Source organism: Amblyomma mixtum, chromosome 1 (assembly GCF_055824585.1).
Source record: "Amblyomma mixtum isolate Tamu chromosome 1, ASM5582458v1, whole genome shotgun sequence".
In the NCBI taxonomy this organism is placed as follows: domain Eukaryota; kingdom Metazoa; phylum Arthropoda; class Arachnida; order Ixodida; family Ixodidae; genus Amblyomma; species Amblyomma mixtum.
In genome coordinates this window covers 106,468,436-106,486,462 of record NC_143012.1, presented here as the reverse complement: position 1 = coordinate 106,486,462, position 18,027 = coordinate 106,468,436, and the positions used below count along the sequence as shown (strand labels likewise).

At 48.1% G+C, this 18,027-nt stretch overlaps 1 protein-coding gene across 1 annotated transcript; it reads right to left on the bottom strand.

Moving 5' to 3' along the window:
• Positions 1-107: 107 nt before the first annotated feature.
• LOC149367449 (uncharacterized) lies at positions 108-15,749 on the bottom strand. The gene is given in 10 exon segments (XM_089574270.1): positions 108-151; positions 504-536; positions 660-885; positions 887-911; positions 913-962; positions 1,039-1,068; positions 2,955-2,999; positions 7,699-7,730; positions 7,787-7,821; positions 15,739-15,749. Coding segments are annotated over 10 exon segments (531 nt in total).
• Between the last annotated feature and the right edge of the window lie 2,278 nt (positions 15,750-18,027).

Genomic DNA, 18,027 nt, shown 5'->3' with positions numbered 1-18,027 from the left:
CCGGCGTATTGTTGTCGTCACGCTGGCTGACTTCCTTGCCGATGGTTGCTTCCAACACCGGTGAATACTGGCCGCGCACGTGATGCTGCAATGATAGCGGACAAGATTTAGATGGTCTCGTCAGGCTGCCCAGTAACAATAAACCAGATCTCTACACGCATTCCAGATATACGGCTGAACAGTCAAACATTCCTCCCAAGGTTTACCTCGTGCACTCTGTGCCACACCCTGTGGTGAGACTGTGGGTGCAACACAAATTGAAAGAATAAATGCAGCATTTCAACAGGGTAAACAAAAGAAAAAATGCCGGTGTTGATATCATTTCACTGTCATAAGCGAGGTTGCTGACATTCTGCATCATACAGTATTGGCCTGGCTGGCTGTCTTGTGGCATGCGAGAGAGTCTTCCTACCAAGAACAAGAATATTGCACTAAGGCTTCAGGAAACCAGCTCTCTGGTAATGAAATTATGCACTAGGAACAAAATGCCAGCTGAAACTTACCCTGGGCACTCTGCATAAGGCCCCGTGGAGAATCTGCACCAAAGAAGCACAAGCACGAAGACATCAAGAAATCAAAATTGATGAACGAGACGGGACGATCATGCAGTGGTATGAATCCCCTGCCATGAATCAGGGAGCTGGCATGTCGCTTCTTACCAGAACGCTGTGACTGCAGTAAATGAGTGTGACCTTCTGAAAGGCACAAGAGCGAAAGCACCAAGGCTTGAGCGAACCAGCTCTGCCAACCAATTTGCCAGCAAGAACTTACCTGAGGCAGTCCGTGAAGACCTCTGCGGTCAGTCTTGATCAAAGAACAAAAACGGAAAGATGTCAGACAATGCAAAGGAATGATTGAGATGAAAGACGTGCAGGCAATGCTATTATTCTTCTGCACTGAACCAGGGAGCTTATGTCGGATCTTACCAGAATGTTCCGACTGCAGTTGACAAGTGTGGCTTTCTGCAAAGCATAAGAACAAATGTGCTAAGGCTTCAGCGAACCAGCTCTCCAAACCAATATGCCGGCAATAGCTTACCAAGGGTACTCCGCACAAGCTCCCGGAAGTCTGGATCAAAGAAACACGAATGCGAAAGCATAAAAAAATTAAATGATGCAAAAAAATTACCGACGATTACGTTACTTCCTAATGCGAAATTTGAGCGCAGCAAATAAGCTGTTTCACCTTTTCGATAGATTGAGGCAAAGAAATCGAGCAACACATGTATGCGCTATCACAGAATTTTTTTTTTTTATTTTTCACACGTATTCCTTTAACAAAGACTCCACTAACAGTTCTTGACAGTCATGAAGGAAGCTTTGTGGTCGGAGAAATAGACTGATATATGTTCGACTTGGTACACCAATGCTTGATTCTCAAAGACGAGATCTATACAAGTGCCTCGCGAGGTTGTCACAGCCGTGGGACGCGTTACGAGCGAGAGGAACGGGATGTTCTCCCGCATAAGTGTTAGGAAATTGCTGTTTGTCTTTATGTCAACATTAAAGTCCCCCACTACTAACATCGGTGTGGATCGATGGACGGTTAATGCGAGTTGCAGGAAGTGCACGACGTCTTTCGTGAGTGCGGTAGGGGCGAAGTAGGCAGCTACTACCAGCAAGCCGTTGGGCAACTTTGCGGCGCACAGTTCGCCAAGTTCATGTGACGTGCCAAACATTTCGACTGGTATTGCAGAGAGACCTGTGCGCAAGTAGATAGCGACTCCCGCCGCTCTGTTGTGGTCTCTGCGAGCACCACAGCAGTATAGGAAATCTATGATTTCGAGAGGCTCTTCGGGATCCATCCAGGTTTCAGCAAAGCAAAGTACAGAGGAATGGCGCAGAATGTGATCGTGGTGTATGTCCTTGGCATGTGCTGCAAGGGAGCGTACGTTAAGAATGTGGTTGTGAATGATGAATCAAGTGCTGCCAGCGAATGACGCGTCCATTGGCTGTCTGCGTGTGTTACTGATGTGTGGTTAACATGTTAAGCTTCGCCTGTAAGAGTGGAACGCGACAGCGTCTTGCAACGCTGCCAGGGAGTCCACAGAACGCCATCGCCAATTCGGCTGTACGCCTTGCTGGACGGTAAATTTATTTTTTGAGGAAAGGAAATGTATCTCTCTCGCATATCTGGGTGGACACCTGCACCTCGCCGTAAGGGAAAGGGGGAAGATGGGAGTCAACGAAGACGCCGTATTAGCTAGACGTGCCTTTGTTCATTCCAAACCATTCAGCTGGCATTACGGAGTGGCTAGCGTGCTCGTATCGCACTCCGGAGTCCCTGGTTCGATTCCCCAACTCGACCAATTTCGTTCTCGGTTTTATTGATTTATGCGGTCTAACTAGAAAGGTTAATTAGGCTATTTCATATTTATATTCTTGTATTTCTATCCATAGTGTTCCGTCATTAACCTGTGAATTGTTGGAACTGTCTAGGATGTTCGACACAACGTATATGAAACGAGCAACGTCTTACTGAGTAGGGAAGTGCGTGGTGGTGGAGGGAACGCGGCTTCGTACTTATGTTTCTTTCAGCAGCGTCTCCTTCCGCGGACGCTGTTGTCGCTGCGGCGCGCGTCTTTCTTTTCTTTTCTTTTCTTCTGACCTCTTCATTCTCCTCTATATTAATTAGGCTAATTGATTAATTAAGCAGTTAACTAAACTCAGTCCAACTTAGTTGCAGCATCACTATACGATCCCTTTGATTGGTTGCATGGTTACTAGCCAAAGTACAATTGGCCCCATTTGAAATTCGCGCACTGTGACGTCACGAGCATTTCGACCAATTGAAAAGCGTTACATTGGGGGCGGAGCTGGTTACGAGGCCGACGCCGACGCCGACGACGACGCGAAACCCAGGAACGGACGCCAAAGAGCTGCGCTCTAAAAAATCCCTGCAGTGTAAAATCGCTGCCCTAATAGGGAGCACGGAGTTGCCATACGAGATCTTACCAGACTGGCTTGGTTGGCTACGCTGTACTGAGTAAGAATGGCTCCCTGAAAAGTGCAGGTAGAAAGGCTTCAGCAAAATGCTTTCCTTGGTCCTGAGCACATGTTGCATCTGCTCAAACACAACGACAACTGGAAAGCCTTACAGGGCCTACTTTGGACACTGTGCGTAGAGCCAGAATGTCTACGAAACAAATACAAACGAAACGATGGAATCGAACTCATCCATGTACTGGCATTTCGTAAGTACTTAAGCAGCATGCTTGTTGAGTTGCCGGGTTGCGGCTCAGGGACCCATCGTGCACGCACCCCGAAGCCGATAGCCTGGCCCCCTTGGTTTTGTGTGTGTTAATTGTTTGTCGGGGCTCCTTGAGCAGCCGCCATCCCGGCGCCGCCGAAATGGGTTTGTTTTGAGACAAACGCAGCAGATGTCGGCAACGACGGTTAACCGGCAAGGAGGAGGCCCGGCCTTGTAAGGCCGCGTTTGGGCCACAAGACGCGGCCGATGCGCGGACCCCTGGGGCTTCGAGAGGGGGTCGCGTGCAAATTTATTGCTTTTGACTGCAGAGCGCGTGACGGACGGGATGCCCCAAAGACGAGCGACGAAGGGGGAGAGCGCGGCCGGGACAGTGCGCGCGGTTCGAGCTGAGTGTTTGCCTTCCCTGTGCCGCCGCTGGCGTTTTGTGTGTTTGTTTGTGCCTTGTGCTGTAACCAAGCGGAAATGCGTAACGTCTTCTTGGAATTCGCGCGGTGCTCGCGAAAACAACGACCCCGTGAGCACTGGCGTGCTATTGGCTCCTTCAGTTTGAACAAAATTGTCCTGATTGGCTCTGACAAGCGCATTTCCTATTGGTTACAAAAATGGTCCCCAGAATGCGGGGAAAGTGCATTTAAGGACGAGTTTTTGGCGCGAAAAGGGGGAATTTGGAGAGACCGGCCGGGGGGGAGTTGGAGATCGGAGCTCGAGGGAGTCTGGAGAGACCGGCCGGCACCACAGCGGAGACCGAGCGAGGTCTGAGAGGGGGTTCGGAGAGGAGTCGCTGGTGAGCGCTCGTGCAATAAACTACATAGTCCCGAAGAAGTGTCCTGTCTGTTCCGCAACGTGTCGCCGGATCACCGAACCATTAGAAGGCTACAAGATCAACACCACCGATCATCATCCAAAATATAACTGGCGCAGTCGACAGGATGATTCCGGCGGCTTCCTGCGGAGCGGACACGGGCACGGGCACAATTGGACACCTGCGGAGAGCAACGCCTTGGTGAGAGTCCCCACCGCTGCGATTGATCATCGCGACACCTGGGCGCCTGTTGCGGAGAAAGTAAGCGGGCTGCTTTTGAGAGACCCTGGAGGCTGTCTGGAGCGAAGAGAGGCGACATCCCGGTGCGAGGCCTCTGGAGCTGTTGGAGGTGAAGAGGGGACGGAAGCTGAGGAGTGTCCTTGGAGGAAGACCGCTGCAACTCTGAGGAGCATCGAGGAGGCAACGAGAGGCCTACGAGCAAGAGAGTGCGGCAGCCGTTGGAAAGGACGAGGCGGTATCTGAGTGACAGGACTCTGAGGAAGCCGCAGAAGCCATGGACACCGACACGACGGTAGAGTGAGTCCCCCTTCCCATTTTGCTTGCCTCCGTAGTGCTCGAGCCGCAGGGTTAGCGAACAGCAGGTGTGATGGCCGCGCTGAGGTGTTCGAGTGGGCATTACGCAGGGCGCGCGTTGGGGCCCAGGAGAGGTAGCTATCTCAAAAATCAGCTGGACGGTGTGAGTTTGGAGTCTCTAGAGCGCCAGCTAGCGATGGCGAAAGAAAAGTACAGGCTGATGACAGAATCTCTCCAGGAAGATAGAAGTGCGGAGAAGGTGGTGGTACTGCCGGAGCGAACTGAGAGCCGATCACCCCCTTCAGGCAGAAAAGAGGCCAGGCAGGAGCAGAGCAATGCTTCAGATGAACGGGCTAGTTGCGACGGCATGAGGCCGGTTGAAACCGATAGCGTGCCAATGGAGCGGCAGGTAATGGCCGCGCTGAGGTGTTCGAGTGGGCATTACGAGAGGCGCGCCTTTGGGTCCAGGCGGGGTGGTTATGTCGAAAATCAACTGGACGATGTGAGTTTGGAGTCTCTCGAGCTCCAACTCGCAATGGCTAAAGAAAAGTACAGGGAAATGCCAGAATCTCTCCAGAAAGAGCGAATTGCGCAGGTCCCGGCAAACAATGCAGGGATCGGAGGCGCTGAGTTGCCGCATGTTGCTGAGTTTCCGGATGTGGCTGTGTCGGCAGCCGAGGTTGAAAGAGAACAGCAGTCCTTACCTGCCGGTACTGAGGTGATCCCTGGGAGCGGGCCGGGTGACATGCAGATTGTTGTCGAAACTGCCCAGGTTGCCGAGGCGCGTGAGGACAAGGAAGATATTTGCATTGAACCGCATGAGCATGCGGATACGGGCGAATCGCCAGGAGTGAGTGTCCGCTGTGAACATTCTTTTCGCATCGATGTGGAAACAGTATGGCAGGGATGTTGCGCCAATGACAAAGTTCAAAAAGCGACGTCAGGGGTGGCGGCATCGCCAGAGGAGCAGGTGACGCAGCTGACTAGAGCTGACTCTGAGACAGGGCACACAGATACGGGCAATGCTACGGCGGAGAGATTGCCGTACGAACGGAGATCAGCTGATGGGGACAGTGTCTGTGTCTTGTACTTTGAGCAGAGCACGGAAACGCGGGGAAGGTTTGCGGCGCGCTCCAAATCACGGCGCGATCCTGGCGTGCATTTGCCTGTGCAGCTCGAGGGGAAGGCGTCTGGCGCAAACACGCTACCGCAGTTGAGCACGCAAAACATGAAGAGGGCCAAAGAAGACGTGGCTTTGTCCATCGTGATGGCGCGTGGCCTGCGTGCACTGACCACCGGTGAGGATCGTGAGCCAGATAGACTACGGCGCAAACGTAGTATCGTCTCTGCGCGAACTGCCTGTGCCGCACCGATGTTCCGTTGTAGACGGCAGGTGCGTGTATTCGACCCGGGAGGACATCGATGAAATCGTCGGCCGCGCTGGCCAGGGCCACTCCACCCTTGGCTGCCTCGCCATGTCGCAACAGGGAGCCATGCACTTCATATGCGACTCAGCTGACGTCGATGGCATGTCGATACTGAAACAATAGGCTCGAGTAAGCGCGGAGGCAGCAGGTGGAAGTGGAGGATCCAGAGCTGGAACAACTCAGTGTTGACTATCGACATGGATATGGCCGAATGTTTGTGCGAAAACTGTGTCGATTTTTCAGTTTGTGCTACAGTGATTACAGACAATGTGGTATGAACTGCTTGTAACTTTCGTCGTGTGCATGTTACATAATGTTCAAGTGCCCTGAAAATGCTGTGTCTTGGTTATAAGTTGGAATGTATTTGTCATTAGAGCTGCGAGGGGGAAGTATTGTTCTCTTACATTGCCTTTGTGAGTGTGCAAGATGTGCCGGGACTGTCGTTAAGACGCGAGTTTCTCTTGTTGATGTGGTAGCTGTGTGTTATGGGTGTGCTTTTCTCTATGTTTTGATTCGTATGTACCTCCGCATACTCTTTATTGTTGTAACGTGCTTTGTGTTGTGCGTACAGCGAGTGTACACACAACATTCTCGGTAAGGAGGAGTTGAGTTGCCGGGTTGCGGCTCAGGGACCCATCGTGCACGCACCCCGAAGCCGATAGCCTGGCCCCCTTGGTTTTGTGTGTGTTAATTGTTTGTCGGGCTCCTTGAGCAGCCGCCATCCCGGCGCCGCCGAAATGGGTTTGTTTTGAGACAAACGCAGCAGATGTCGGCAACGACGGTTAACCGGCAAGGAGGAGGCCCGGCCTTGTAAGGCCGCGTTCGGGCCACAAGACGCGGCCGATGCGCGGACCCCTGGGGCTTCGAGAGGGGGTCGCGTGCAAATTTATTGCTTTTGACTGCAGAGCGCGTGACGGACGGGATGCCCCAAAGACGAGCGACGAAGGGGGAGAGCGCGGCCGGGACAGTGCGCGCGGTTCGAGCTGAGTGTTTGCCTTCCCTGTGCCGCCGCTGGCGTTTTGTGTGTTTGTTTGTGCCTTGTGCTGTAACCAAGCGGAAATGCGTAACGTATTCTTGGAATTCGCGCGGTGCTCGCGAAAACAACGACCCCGTGAGCACTGGCGTGCTATTGGCTCCTTCAGTTTGAACGAAATTGTCCTGATTGGCTCTGACAAGCGCATTTCCTATTGGTTACAAAAGTGGTCCCCAGAATGCGGGGAAAGTGCATTTAAGGACGAGTTTTTGGCGCGAAAAGGGGGAATTTGGAGAGACCGGCCGGGGGGGGAGTTGGAGATCGGAGCTCGAGGGAGTCCGGAGAGACCGGCCGGCACCACAGCGGAGACCGAGCGAGGTCTGAGAGGGGGTTCGGAGAGGAGTCGCTGGTGAGCGCTCGTGCAATAAACTACATAGTCCCGAAGAAGTGTCCTGTCTGTTCCGCAACGTGTCGCCGGATCACCGAACCATTAGAAGGCTACAAGATCAACACCACCGATCATCATCCAAAATATAACTATGCTGTTAACTACAACAGGTGACTGTTAGTCAACCACTGTCCTGTGGACTTTTCCTTCATGTTTTCCTGTCTTTTCGGTGGTCCCATCACGGGTAAGCAGCACACTGGATAGTATTCTTTAACTTCCGACTTCAGTGAATGTAATTTAACAATTTGATTTTAATTTATTTGAAGAGATGCTTCAAACGTTCGTAGATGTGTTATGAACTTACTCGTGCTGTCACTTTCTCCCTTCTGTGGACTCCTGCAAAAGATTCCATAATAGGTGCCACTGTTACAGTAGAACAAAATAACAATTACTTTTGGAGACGAAAAGGTGGCTCCGTGCTATGTTGCTTTTTTGTTGGCACTTCAAGTAATATTTTTTTAATGGTTTTAACTACTGATCGCCAGGATCGCCACTAGGTGATCGGCTGCAACCATGGGCTGCAACAGATCGGCACTGCGTGACTGCGTATTGCCATTTGCACGTTTTTTTTTCGGTTCGAGCGCTTCAACTAAACTCCTTTATTTATTCCGACATAAAGGGCAATGACATTTTTTCCCCCGTAAACCTGGACGGTCGTCAGGCGTCTTTAAGCTTTTCGACGTTGCCCGTAGTTTTATATTTGTTTTCTTCTTTACATTTCTTGCTTAAAGCGTATGGGCACTTGCTTTTATTGTGAAGACTTTTTCGCGCCTCATTTCACTTATTCCTTTTCCACTTCTCTGTTAATTACTTTCCTCCTCTTCACACCCTTTCTCTCTTGCCACACCGCCGCTTTCTCGCTCTTCCAATGAGATTTCGCAACCCCTCCCCTCGTTTCATTCCACACGTCTTACCTTCTTCCCCTTCGCACCTCTCTACTGCTCATCACTTTTGTTTGACCCTTTTCCCGCGTTCGTTGGCCGCCTGGCTTGCTAGGCACTACACTTTCATTCTCCAAGACGCTTTTTCACTCTTTGTGCTTTTGGCCAGCAATATATGCTTCCTCAGTGTGTCCCGTTCAGCGCGCGTGTTCGTAGGTGGCTTCTTATGGAACGGGGCCACATGTTCATTTCAACATTTTTGCGTCCCTCTCCGGAATACTTTCTTCCAAACTAGTCAAAACAGCCGAAATCGGCACATTTTTTTCCAACGACAACGCTCAAACGCGCTCAGTGCAGCGACGCGGCGAAGCAGACGGCTGGTTTTTTCTCCTCCAGTATTCGACGGCAGCGCCGCGAGCGACCGGCTGCTTTTTTTTTTTTGCTTCAGCTCCTCCCGTCAAAGCGCGCTTCGCTCTTGCCACTAGAAGGCCTTCTAGAACTATTGACTCTATCATGGAGGAAGGAAAATCTTCCTTCCTCCATGGACTGTATGTTATAGAACACTTTACCCATGGAGGAAGAAGAAAAAAGAAGAGACCCTTCGTATTCCCAAAAGTGTGTGACGAAAGTGCCGTCAAAATTTAGGCCTAAAAAGGCGGGTGGCGTCGTTGTTGCTAGGGGTAGAGTGTACTAGATAGAGTGCACTCTACTAGGGGACCGAGCGTGTTTCTCGGTGGCGGTGGATGGGCTTTCAGCATGGTGTGTTTGGCCTTGCATGTCAAAATCTACATGCCTCGCGTCGTGACGTTACGCACGCATCTAGGATTGTTCTTAAATGCAGCGAATAACCGCTTATTTGATATTTTGTTCGTCAAACTTGATGTCGTTACGTGGAGCGATCGATGCATTAAAATGAACCTCGCGAAAAGGTGGCACTCCGGAATCGCGCTTCGACACGCGAAGAAGCGTTGATTATTTGGATCAGAGGACTTTTGCACCTCGCCGAACAGCACAGAAACATGAAGCCGCTCTCGGCGGCGCTGAGCTGCGTTCCGAAGGCCACACGGCGTCCGATAGTCCCGAGGAGGACAATGCGTTGCGCTAAGCGGCGCGCAATATCGTCTTTTGTAGGTACGAATTGCGCACAAAAGACACACACAGGAAAGCACACGAGAAAGACTGAAAGAGCGCAAACTATCAACTGGTGTTTATTAGATTCAGTACCGCTTTATAGGCAGTGTGCACACGTGCCTACAAAGAGGGGAAAGAGAGGAAAAGGCGGCAAATCAAACCCTGCGCGACAAACCATCAGAAATGCTCCAAAAAATTATTTTCCGCGTTGTAGAATGAAACGGATGTGTCACTGACACAGTTATCACCTCTTGCCTTGATGTGATATGCCTCTAGAAGTTACACGGGAAACTTTGTTCTTGCTCCTGCCCAGAATTCTGATACTTTTTAGCAGTGGCTCACACCCGTTGCATGCAATGCAATGAGCAGGCAAATTTGCTCCTTCTTTGTTCCTAATTGAACGCTGAGTTTGCGCTCTTTCAGTCTCTCTCGTGTGCTTTCCTGTGTGTGTCTTTTGTGCGCAATTCGTACCTACAACAGTATGCACCAACTCGCCCAACAAGAAGTTCTTCTTAAATATCGTCTTTGTCGGCCTGGCGTCGGAAAAGGTTCGGTCTGTGTCCTGGCGTGTGTTTGCAAGGAGGGAGGTGTAGGAGTATTGCGGCGAGCGTCGTGGTTTCCGGATACCATAGCTATAAAAAAGGGACTAGATTACACAGTTATTCCTCATAACACAGGCATCGAAATGGTTTGGATATTGCTTCGGTTTAACAATTTGAACATTTTTATTGGTTCTGTGTATAGACCCCCGGATGCAGACGTCTCGGTTCTAGAACGACTGCACGAATTTTTGTTAGAACATGGTAAAAAATATGCTTATGTAATGATGTGTGGTGACTTTAATTTACCAAAAATCAACTGGGAACTTCTGCGTACTGTAGCTTCATGTCAAAATTCTGATCTTTTGCTTGATATCGCCTTTGCATTTAATTTAAAGCAGGTCGTGCAGGGGCCGACACGTACTGCATCAGGTTCAAGCTCCCTTCTAGACCTTGTGTTTGTTACCGATACTATTGAAAAACTTGGCTTCTCCGTTGAAATCATACCAGGCATTTCTGATCACAAAGCTGTACTCTTCAAAAGTAACATGATGCGACCGCCTGTCCGTGAGTTAAGAAAACCATTTCTTGACTTCAACAATGCCCTAGACGAAAGTATCTTAGATTTATTGGAACAAGACTACGATGAATTCGTTGAGAAACACGCGGCTGGTCTCATGAAAGTTAATGACCTATGGGTGCACTTCAAGTCTATTGTACACAAATGTATCACAAGATACGTGCTGACTAAACTTAGAAAAATGAATCGCAGTAGTCCCTGGATTACTCGCGAACTTCTCCAGCTCAAGCGTCGTATCAAGCGTCTAGGATCCAAGCGCTTTAAAACAGGGCACGTTTCCCTGCGGTCACTTCGCACAGAGTTGCGCATGAAAATTAAACAGTCTAAGTACACTTTTTTTAACGTTAAAATGCATAACTTTCTCACCGCAGACCCACACAAATTTTGGATACACTTAACAAAGAAGAAGGATACAGTTAGTAAAATTCGTTTGAATAACAGAGAAAGTAAGGATCCTCACGACATTGCATCAGCTTTCAATAATTACTTTTCTTCAGTGTTTTCTACTGACAGTAGGCAGGAGCCTGAATTTCGATCCACGTGTCTTATCTTACCAGACCTACAAATATCTGTTGAAGGAGTTTTTGCAGCTCTACTCAATTTAGACAAAAAGAAGTCTCCTGGGCCCGATGGCATCCCAAATGCGTTTCTCTCCCGCTACGCAGAATGGTGCGCGAAATATCTTGTCATCATTTACAATGAAAGTCTTTTAAATTCAGAAGTTCCGGCTGACTGGAAGACTGCAAAGGTCATCCCTATCCACAAATCGGGTGACAAACTTTGTGTAAACAACTACAGGCCAGTTTCACTCCTGTGTACCTCGGGTAAGGTTATGGAGCATTTCATTTTCAAGCACTTGATTTCTTTTCTAGAAAGCAGTAACTTCTTTTCTAGTAACCAGCATGGGTTTCGGCGTGGCCTGTCCACCGTAACACAACTAATTCACACAACCAATGAACTTTTGGCATGCATTGATCAGGGTGGGCAAGTAGATGCAATATTTCTCGACTTTGCGAAGGCCTTTGATCGCGTTTCGCACCGTAATCTAATAATAAAACTCAGACATCTATTACAAAATCAGCGTCTTGTTCAATGGCTCGATTCCTACCTCTCTGAACGGCACCAGTACGTCCAGATCTCAGGTTCCAATTCTATGCCAGCTCCAGTTCTCTCAGGAGTACCCCAGGGCTCCGTTCTCGGTCCACTATTGTTCCTTATTTACTTAAACGACTTAAACTTTGACTCCCCTGTACGGTGCCGTTTTTTCGCTGACGACTGCGTTGTATATCTGCCTATTCAAAATGCGGAGGATCACCACGTGCTGAATGACTACCTTTCAGAGGTCTCAAGGTGGTGCCTAGTCTGGCAAATGTCACTAAACACGTCTAAGTGCTCAAAAATGACATTTACGCGTAAAAAGTGCGCTCTTAATTACACATACACAATTAACGGTGCAGCTGTCTCCCCCGTAAACGAATACAAATACTTGGGGGTTGTATTCAATAGTAACTTGACTTGGAGTTCGCACATCGGGCACATAGTCTCAAAGGCGTCCAACAGGCTTTGGCTGTTAAGAAACCGTCTAAGGCACTGCACATCTAAAACTAAATTAGCAGCTTACACTGCACTCGTACGGCCATTACTGGAATACGCAGATGTGGTTTGGGATCCGCACACCCAAGTAGATGTACAGCGCATTGAAGGCGTTCAAAGGAAGGCGCTTAGATTTGTCTACAACGCATATGGAAGGCACGTTTCGGTTACTAATCTATTGAGGCAATCTGAACTGCAGACACTTCAATCTCGTCGCAAGTTGCACCGTCTAAAAATGTTGCATGGGATTGTTAATAACTTAACAAACATTCATTTTGAGACCTACATGGCATACAGCACTTCACGACCAACGCGCAATAAACACAATTTGACAATCATGGTGCCAAGGTGCCGAACGAAAGCGTATCAGTTTTCTTTTTTTCCAAGAACGATATTGGAATGGAACGGGCTTCCGTGTGACGTGGTCCGTTTGACAGATCAGAAGTCTTTTTTATCTGCTGTCATATCGTCATTTTAAGCGCAGTGTATTCATTCATGCTCTTTTGTTTGCTTTCTTTTGTATGTTTGGGTAACCGAGTGCATTTAACCTTGCTCTTTGTCTTTCTATAAAACCCTGTGTGTTAGCTTTTGCTTCTTTATTCGCATCTTTACTTGCTTTGTTTTGTCGCGATGTACGATGTACCCTTGTACCACTCCTGCCTTGGCCACCAAATGGAGGCTGGCAGTATTGAATAAAATAATAAAATAAAAATACCTTCTTTCACGAAGCTCTTGAACAACGTAGCGTCGACGGGGTCTCCAGCTGTTCGTCGTGCGCGCTGGGTGCTGGCATCGGACCACTACGGCGCATTTGTTACTAGCCGTTCTTTCGCGGCCGATTTGTGCGTTGATATTTTACGCTATGTCGTGAGTCACACCTCATTAAGTAAACAGTAACAAATTGCGTCCTTTTAGTTGACAAGAATAGATTTGCTCCCAAGTGCAGGTATGAAAACAATTAGTAAGCAACTCATGCACGTGCTAAACTGTGTATACACCTTTAAAATGTGCTCAGAGTCGTACTGCTACACTGCAACAATTTTTTTTTCATACGTAGGGGTTCTCGAGCCCATTTAGGACATGACGGTCACGAAAATCTAACTCGAGGTTTTTCCAGCTCATCAAGTGCATTTGTTTGCATATCTCTGAGCATGATATGTACGTGTAACCTTTGCAGAACATAACATCACTGAAAGCCTTGTGTAACAAGGGACGTCTTGGGATAGTGCTGTTGAGCGCGAATGGGCTTTTTGATTCATGCGTCTTCATCACATGGAGTGCCCATCCAACGTCACTGTCAAAAAAAAACAGTGGGTCCAATTGGGCATACCATTTGGTTCCATTTGGAACCAGTTGGACACAAGTGGTCTCCACTTGGATTCCCCAACTGGTTCGCGAGGTTCTAATTGGTTTCGGCACTCCCATTTGGATCGGCCAGCTGGAACCACAAAACTAATTGGAAGCTGATCTCCTAAGTTGGTACCAATAGAGGATGGATGGATGGATGGATGGATGGATGGATGGATGGATGGATGGATGGATGGATGGATGGACGGACGGACGGACGGACGGACGGACGGACGGACGGACGGACGGATGGATGGATGGACGGACGGACGGACGGACGGACGGACGGACGGACGGACGGACGGATGGACGGACGGACGGACGGACGGACGGATGGATGGATGGATGGATGAATGGGAGCGCCCCCTTTGAAACGGGGTGGCGGCAATTGCCACCATGCTCAGCTTTTCTTTCTTTATTATTTTTTTGTTTACTGTATTGGCAATTCTCATTAAGAATCGCCATCATCTTTACCTACGGTTTCCTACAATTGTAACCTTATGCCACATCTCTGCTTTTCAGCCACCAATCCTATTTACATGACCATTGTTATCTTTAAACCCTAGGGCCTCAGGAAGAGTGACTGCGCCTGCATCGACATCCGGATGGATACCATCACATTTGATTATGAGGTGTTCAATTGTTTCCACAGATCTACCGCCGCCGCGGTGGCTCAGTGGCTATGGTGCTCGGCTGCTGACCCAAAAGACGCGGGTTCGATCCCGGCCGCGGCGGCTAGAATTTCTTTGGAGGAGAAATTCTAGAGGCCCGTGTACTGTGCGATGTCAGTGCACGTTAAAGAACCCCAGGTGGTCGAAATTTCCGGAGCCCTCCACTACGGCGTCTCTCATAGCCTTAGTCGCTTTGGGACGTTAAACCCCATAAACCAAACCAAACCAGATCTACCACACACTGCACATGTGTCATCTTCTTCGTTAAATTTTTTTTGTAGCTGCGCGTTCTAAGACACCCTGACCTAGCTTCAAAAAGTAGGGCACTGCCTCTTCAGTTATCATAGAAAAATTCTTTCCTGATCTGCCTTTCCCAGTATCGATATAGTTCTACACTATGTTTCTTTTGGATTGAATTCATGCAATTTTTAACTTCCGCGTTTTTAACCTGTCGTTTAATGCTCTTTCTTTCTCCGTACTCATGACCGGCATACTTACTGGTTAGCTTTCTAGTTCTTTTCCGCCACTGCGAGTCAACGCTCTTTCTGTATAAATATTTAAATACCTTAGCTGCCCACCTGTTATCGTCCAATTTCCTCAGGCGTTCTTCATATAGTATTTTACTCTTAGCTTCCTGCGCTTCGAACGATGCCCAGCCCATATCCCCTTGAATTGCCTCGTTTGTGGTTTTGCCGTGGGCACCTAGTGCTAATCTTCCAACAGCTCTCTGATTTACGTCTAATCTCGACTGGACTTCTGCCCTTTAGCACAGAACCGCATTGCCGAAAGTAAGCCCAGGCACCATTATTCCTTTCCAAATACCTGTTAGTACTTCATTTTTGTTGTACCCCCATAATGCCCTATCTTTCCTTATCCCGGCATCTCTTCGTCCTTTTGCCCTAGGAGACTGTTCATCCTTTTCCGTGTATATCTGACCTTCGTTATATCCCGAGGTATTTGTATTCGGCCACTTTGGGTATTTCGTGGCCTTGTATTGTAAGCACCTGAGCAGTTGTATGTTGAAAATCATCTCACCTGACTTAGTTGCGCTAAAAGTGAATCCTAGAGCGTCTCCTTCGTCTCCACAGCAATTAACCAAAGTTTGTAAATCTTCCTGGTTATCTGCTAACAGTACAATATCGTCAGCATACATTAAACCCGGGAGTCGCTGCTCAACTACATTTCCGCCTAATCTGTACGACAGATTATAACCTAGATTACTTTCTTCTAGCCTTCTTTCCATATTTATCACGTAAAGCATGAACAGCAGCGGTGATAGAGGACAACCTTGCCTTAATCCTTTGTGCACCCCCACAGTTGTGGTACTTTTTTTCCCTTCCCATGTAATTTCAACTTCATCATCTCGGTAGATTTCCTGTAGAAAATCAATTACCTCATGACCGGTACCTAAATCTTTCAATATGCTCCACAGGAGTTCCCTGTTCACGTTATCGTATGCACCGCTTATGTCCAGAAAGGCTAAAAACAGAGGTCTGTTTTCCGCCTTAGCTATTTCTATGCATTGGGTAAGCACGAATAGACTATCATCTAAACGCCTACCCCTTCTGAACCCATTCTGAAGTTCTCCGAGTATCCGATTACCTTGTACCCATGACTGCTTTTTTAATTTCACCGCCTGCATTGCCAGCCTATACATAACAGACGTTATCGTAATCGGACGGAAGGATTTGATGTTCATCTTATCTCATTTCCCTTTATAAATAAAATTCATTTTACTCTGTCTCCAGCTGTGCGGAATTCGCTGATTTGTTATGACTGTCTCCAATGCTTTTATCAGCGCTTCCTTGCTTCTTGGGCCAAGTTCATTAATCAGCTTAATTGGAATTTCGTCTATCCCTGCGATATGCGAAATGCAAAGCGCCATCTCTCGGCGCTCCGAGAACTAAGTCCTCCATGTTGGTTTGGTACAGAAAACGAAACTGCTGCCCAGCGTTGGGTTAAAACGGCTGCGCTTGTGTTTGAAAAGTAAAATGCCGATGCAGTGTTGCGCTAACCTCTCCACTGTGAAAAGACACTACGATGCGTGCCAGAACTAGGTGCGTTCCAGCTTTTCGCTTTTCTATTTTTTTTACTCCGTCCCAACTTTTTAGTAACAAAAAACGCCATGCGAGGTATCATGTGTCAGCACGCGGATCAGTGCGCAGCTTTCGCTTTCTGCGTTGATTTTTGACAAAGCTTTCGAGGTTATTTGCGTTTAAATTAAGATACGGACCACAGCCTTTGTTGTTTCTGATCAAAATTGGAAGCCGATTTCGTGAATTTATCAACTCTCCGGTCGGGCGTGAATATATATAGACGCATACTGAACAACGTAAAAGAGAAGGTAATTTTTTTGAGCGGGCCAATCGCTCGTGCCGTGGCGAATTAAGTTCACTCGAAGAACCATATGCCGATTACTGCTTAGTTTGCAACGCGTTCAGTTAAGTTTTTCCCGTGTTCAATTAGTTTTAGAAGGGCGAGCAAACTCTCTGGACCATACGCATATGTTATACGCGTTAAGGAGTCTTTGTGAAGTAATACACCCTACGTATCAAAACTGAGGTGCGAATGCTTTATTTCTTGAGGATTCCTATACCTTCGATATCTGCGGCGACGAAAATCTAAAAAAAAGAAGCGAATAATATCGCTACTTTATTATGAATTGAGGGGCGCATTTCGAAGCTAGAAAGTACGTGCAACAATGTTCTGAAAACACTTCAGGCCATCAGATTTTATTATCGTTGTGGCAAGCTCCAACAGCTTGCTTCGCAACAAAGCCCCTTGTCCAAGTTTGGGAGTAAGCTAATTAAGTTTCGGAAGCAACCGAACATGCTAATTTCGGCCCTGCACACACAGCTTGATTAGCGTATCGAGTCCGTGCATGCACCTACAGCTGTAGCGTCTTTCTCTAATCAAGCCGCCGCTGTGGCTCAGTGCTTATCTGAAAAAAAAGCTGCTTCTTTGCTAACAATATTTTGAATTATATATGCATGCCTACTTTCCTCTTGTTAATGTCGACTGACTGACTGCTTCTTAAACAGGACGCGGTTTCAACGAATTGTGGCGAAAATCAACCGAAGCCGGGCTCTGAAACGGTGACGTTGAAAACCGCGGATGCGCATTGCACATTACAGTAAAGGAATCGAATTACGCTGGTGGTCGAGGGTCTTGTGTGATTATACTGCAATGCACGAAGCTCCTGGCGTCGGCGCGAACGAAAGTTCGCACTGTCACAGAAGTTTGTTAACACACGTGCGCACTAAGCGCAAAATAACCGCTCGCTACTCTACTAGATGAATTCGCGTCCACCTGGGAATAAAAAAAATTCAGGGGCACTTTGACTATCTAAAGTGGGTAGAGGCGGAAGCGTTTTCCGCACCACCTTCGCTGTTTCTGTGGCACTGGTGGCGTCACATATAATTGAGGACTAATTACTAAGTGATGACAAATCACTAATTAATGGTTAATTACTGATTAAGGCCTGAATAGTAATTAACTGCTAATTAATAACGCTTAAGCATCGCCTTTAGGAGTAGAACGCGACAGCGCGTTGTAGCGCTGCCAGGGAGTCCAAGGAACGCCACCACCCGTTCGGCGCGATGCCTTGCCCTTTGAACGCAACGCTTTTTGAGGAAAGGAAATGGCGCAGTAATTCTCTGTCATCTCGGTGGACACCTGAACCGCACCGTAGAGGAAGGGAGGAAGTGGGAGTGAAAGAATATAGATAAAGAGGAGCCGTAATGAAGAAAATGAAAATTGTATTTGAGGAAAGGAAATTACGCAGTAACTGTGTCACAAAATTCAGGGGGGCACTTTTTTGACCTAAAGTGTGGTCACTGATGTGTGGTTAAGATGTTAAGCATACTCCGCTCTGGGGGCCACATAACACAA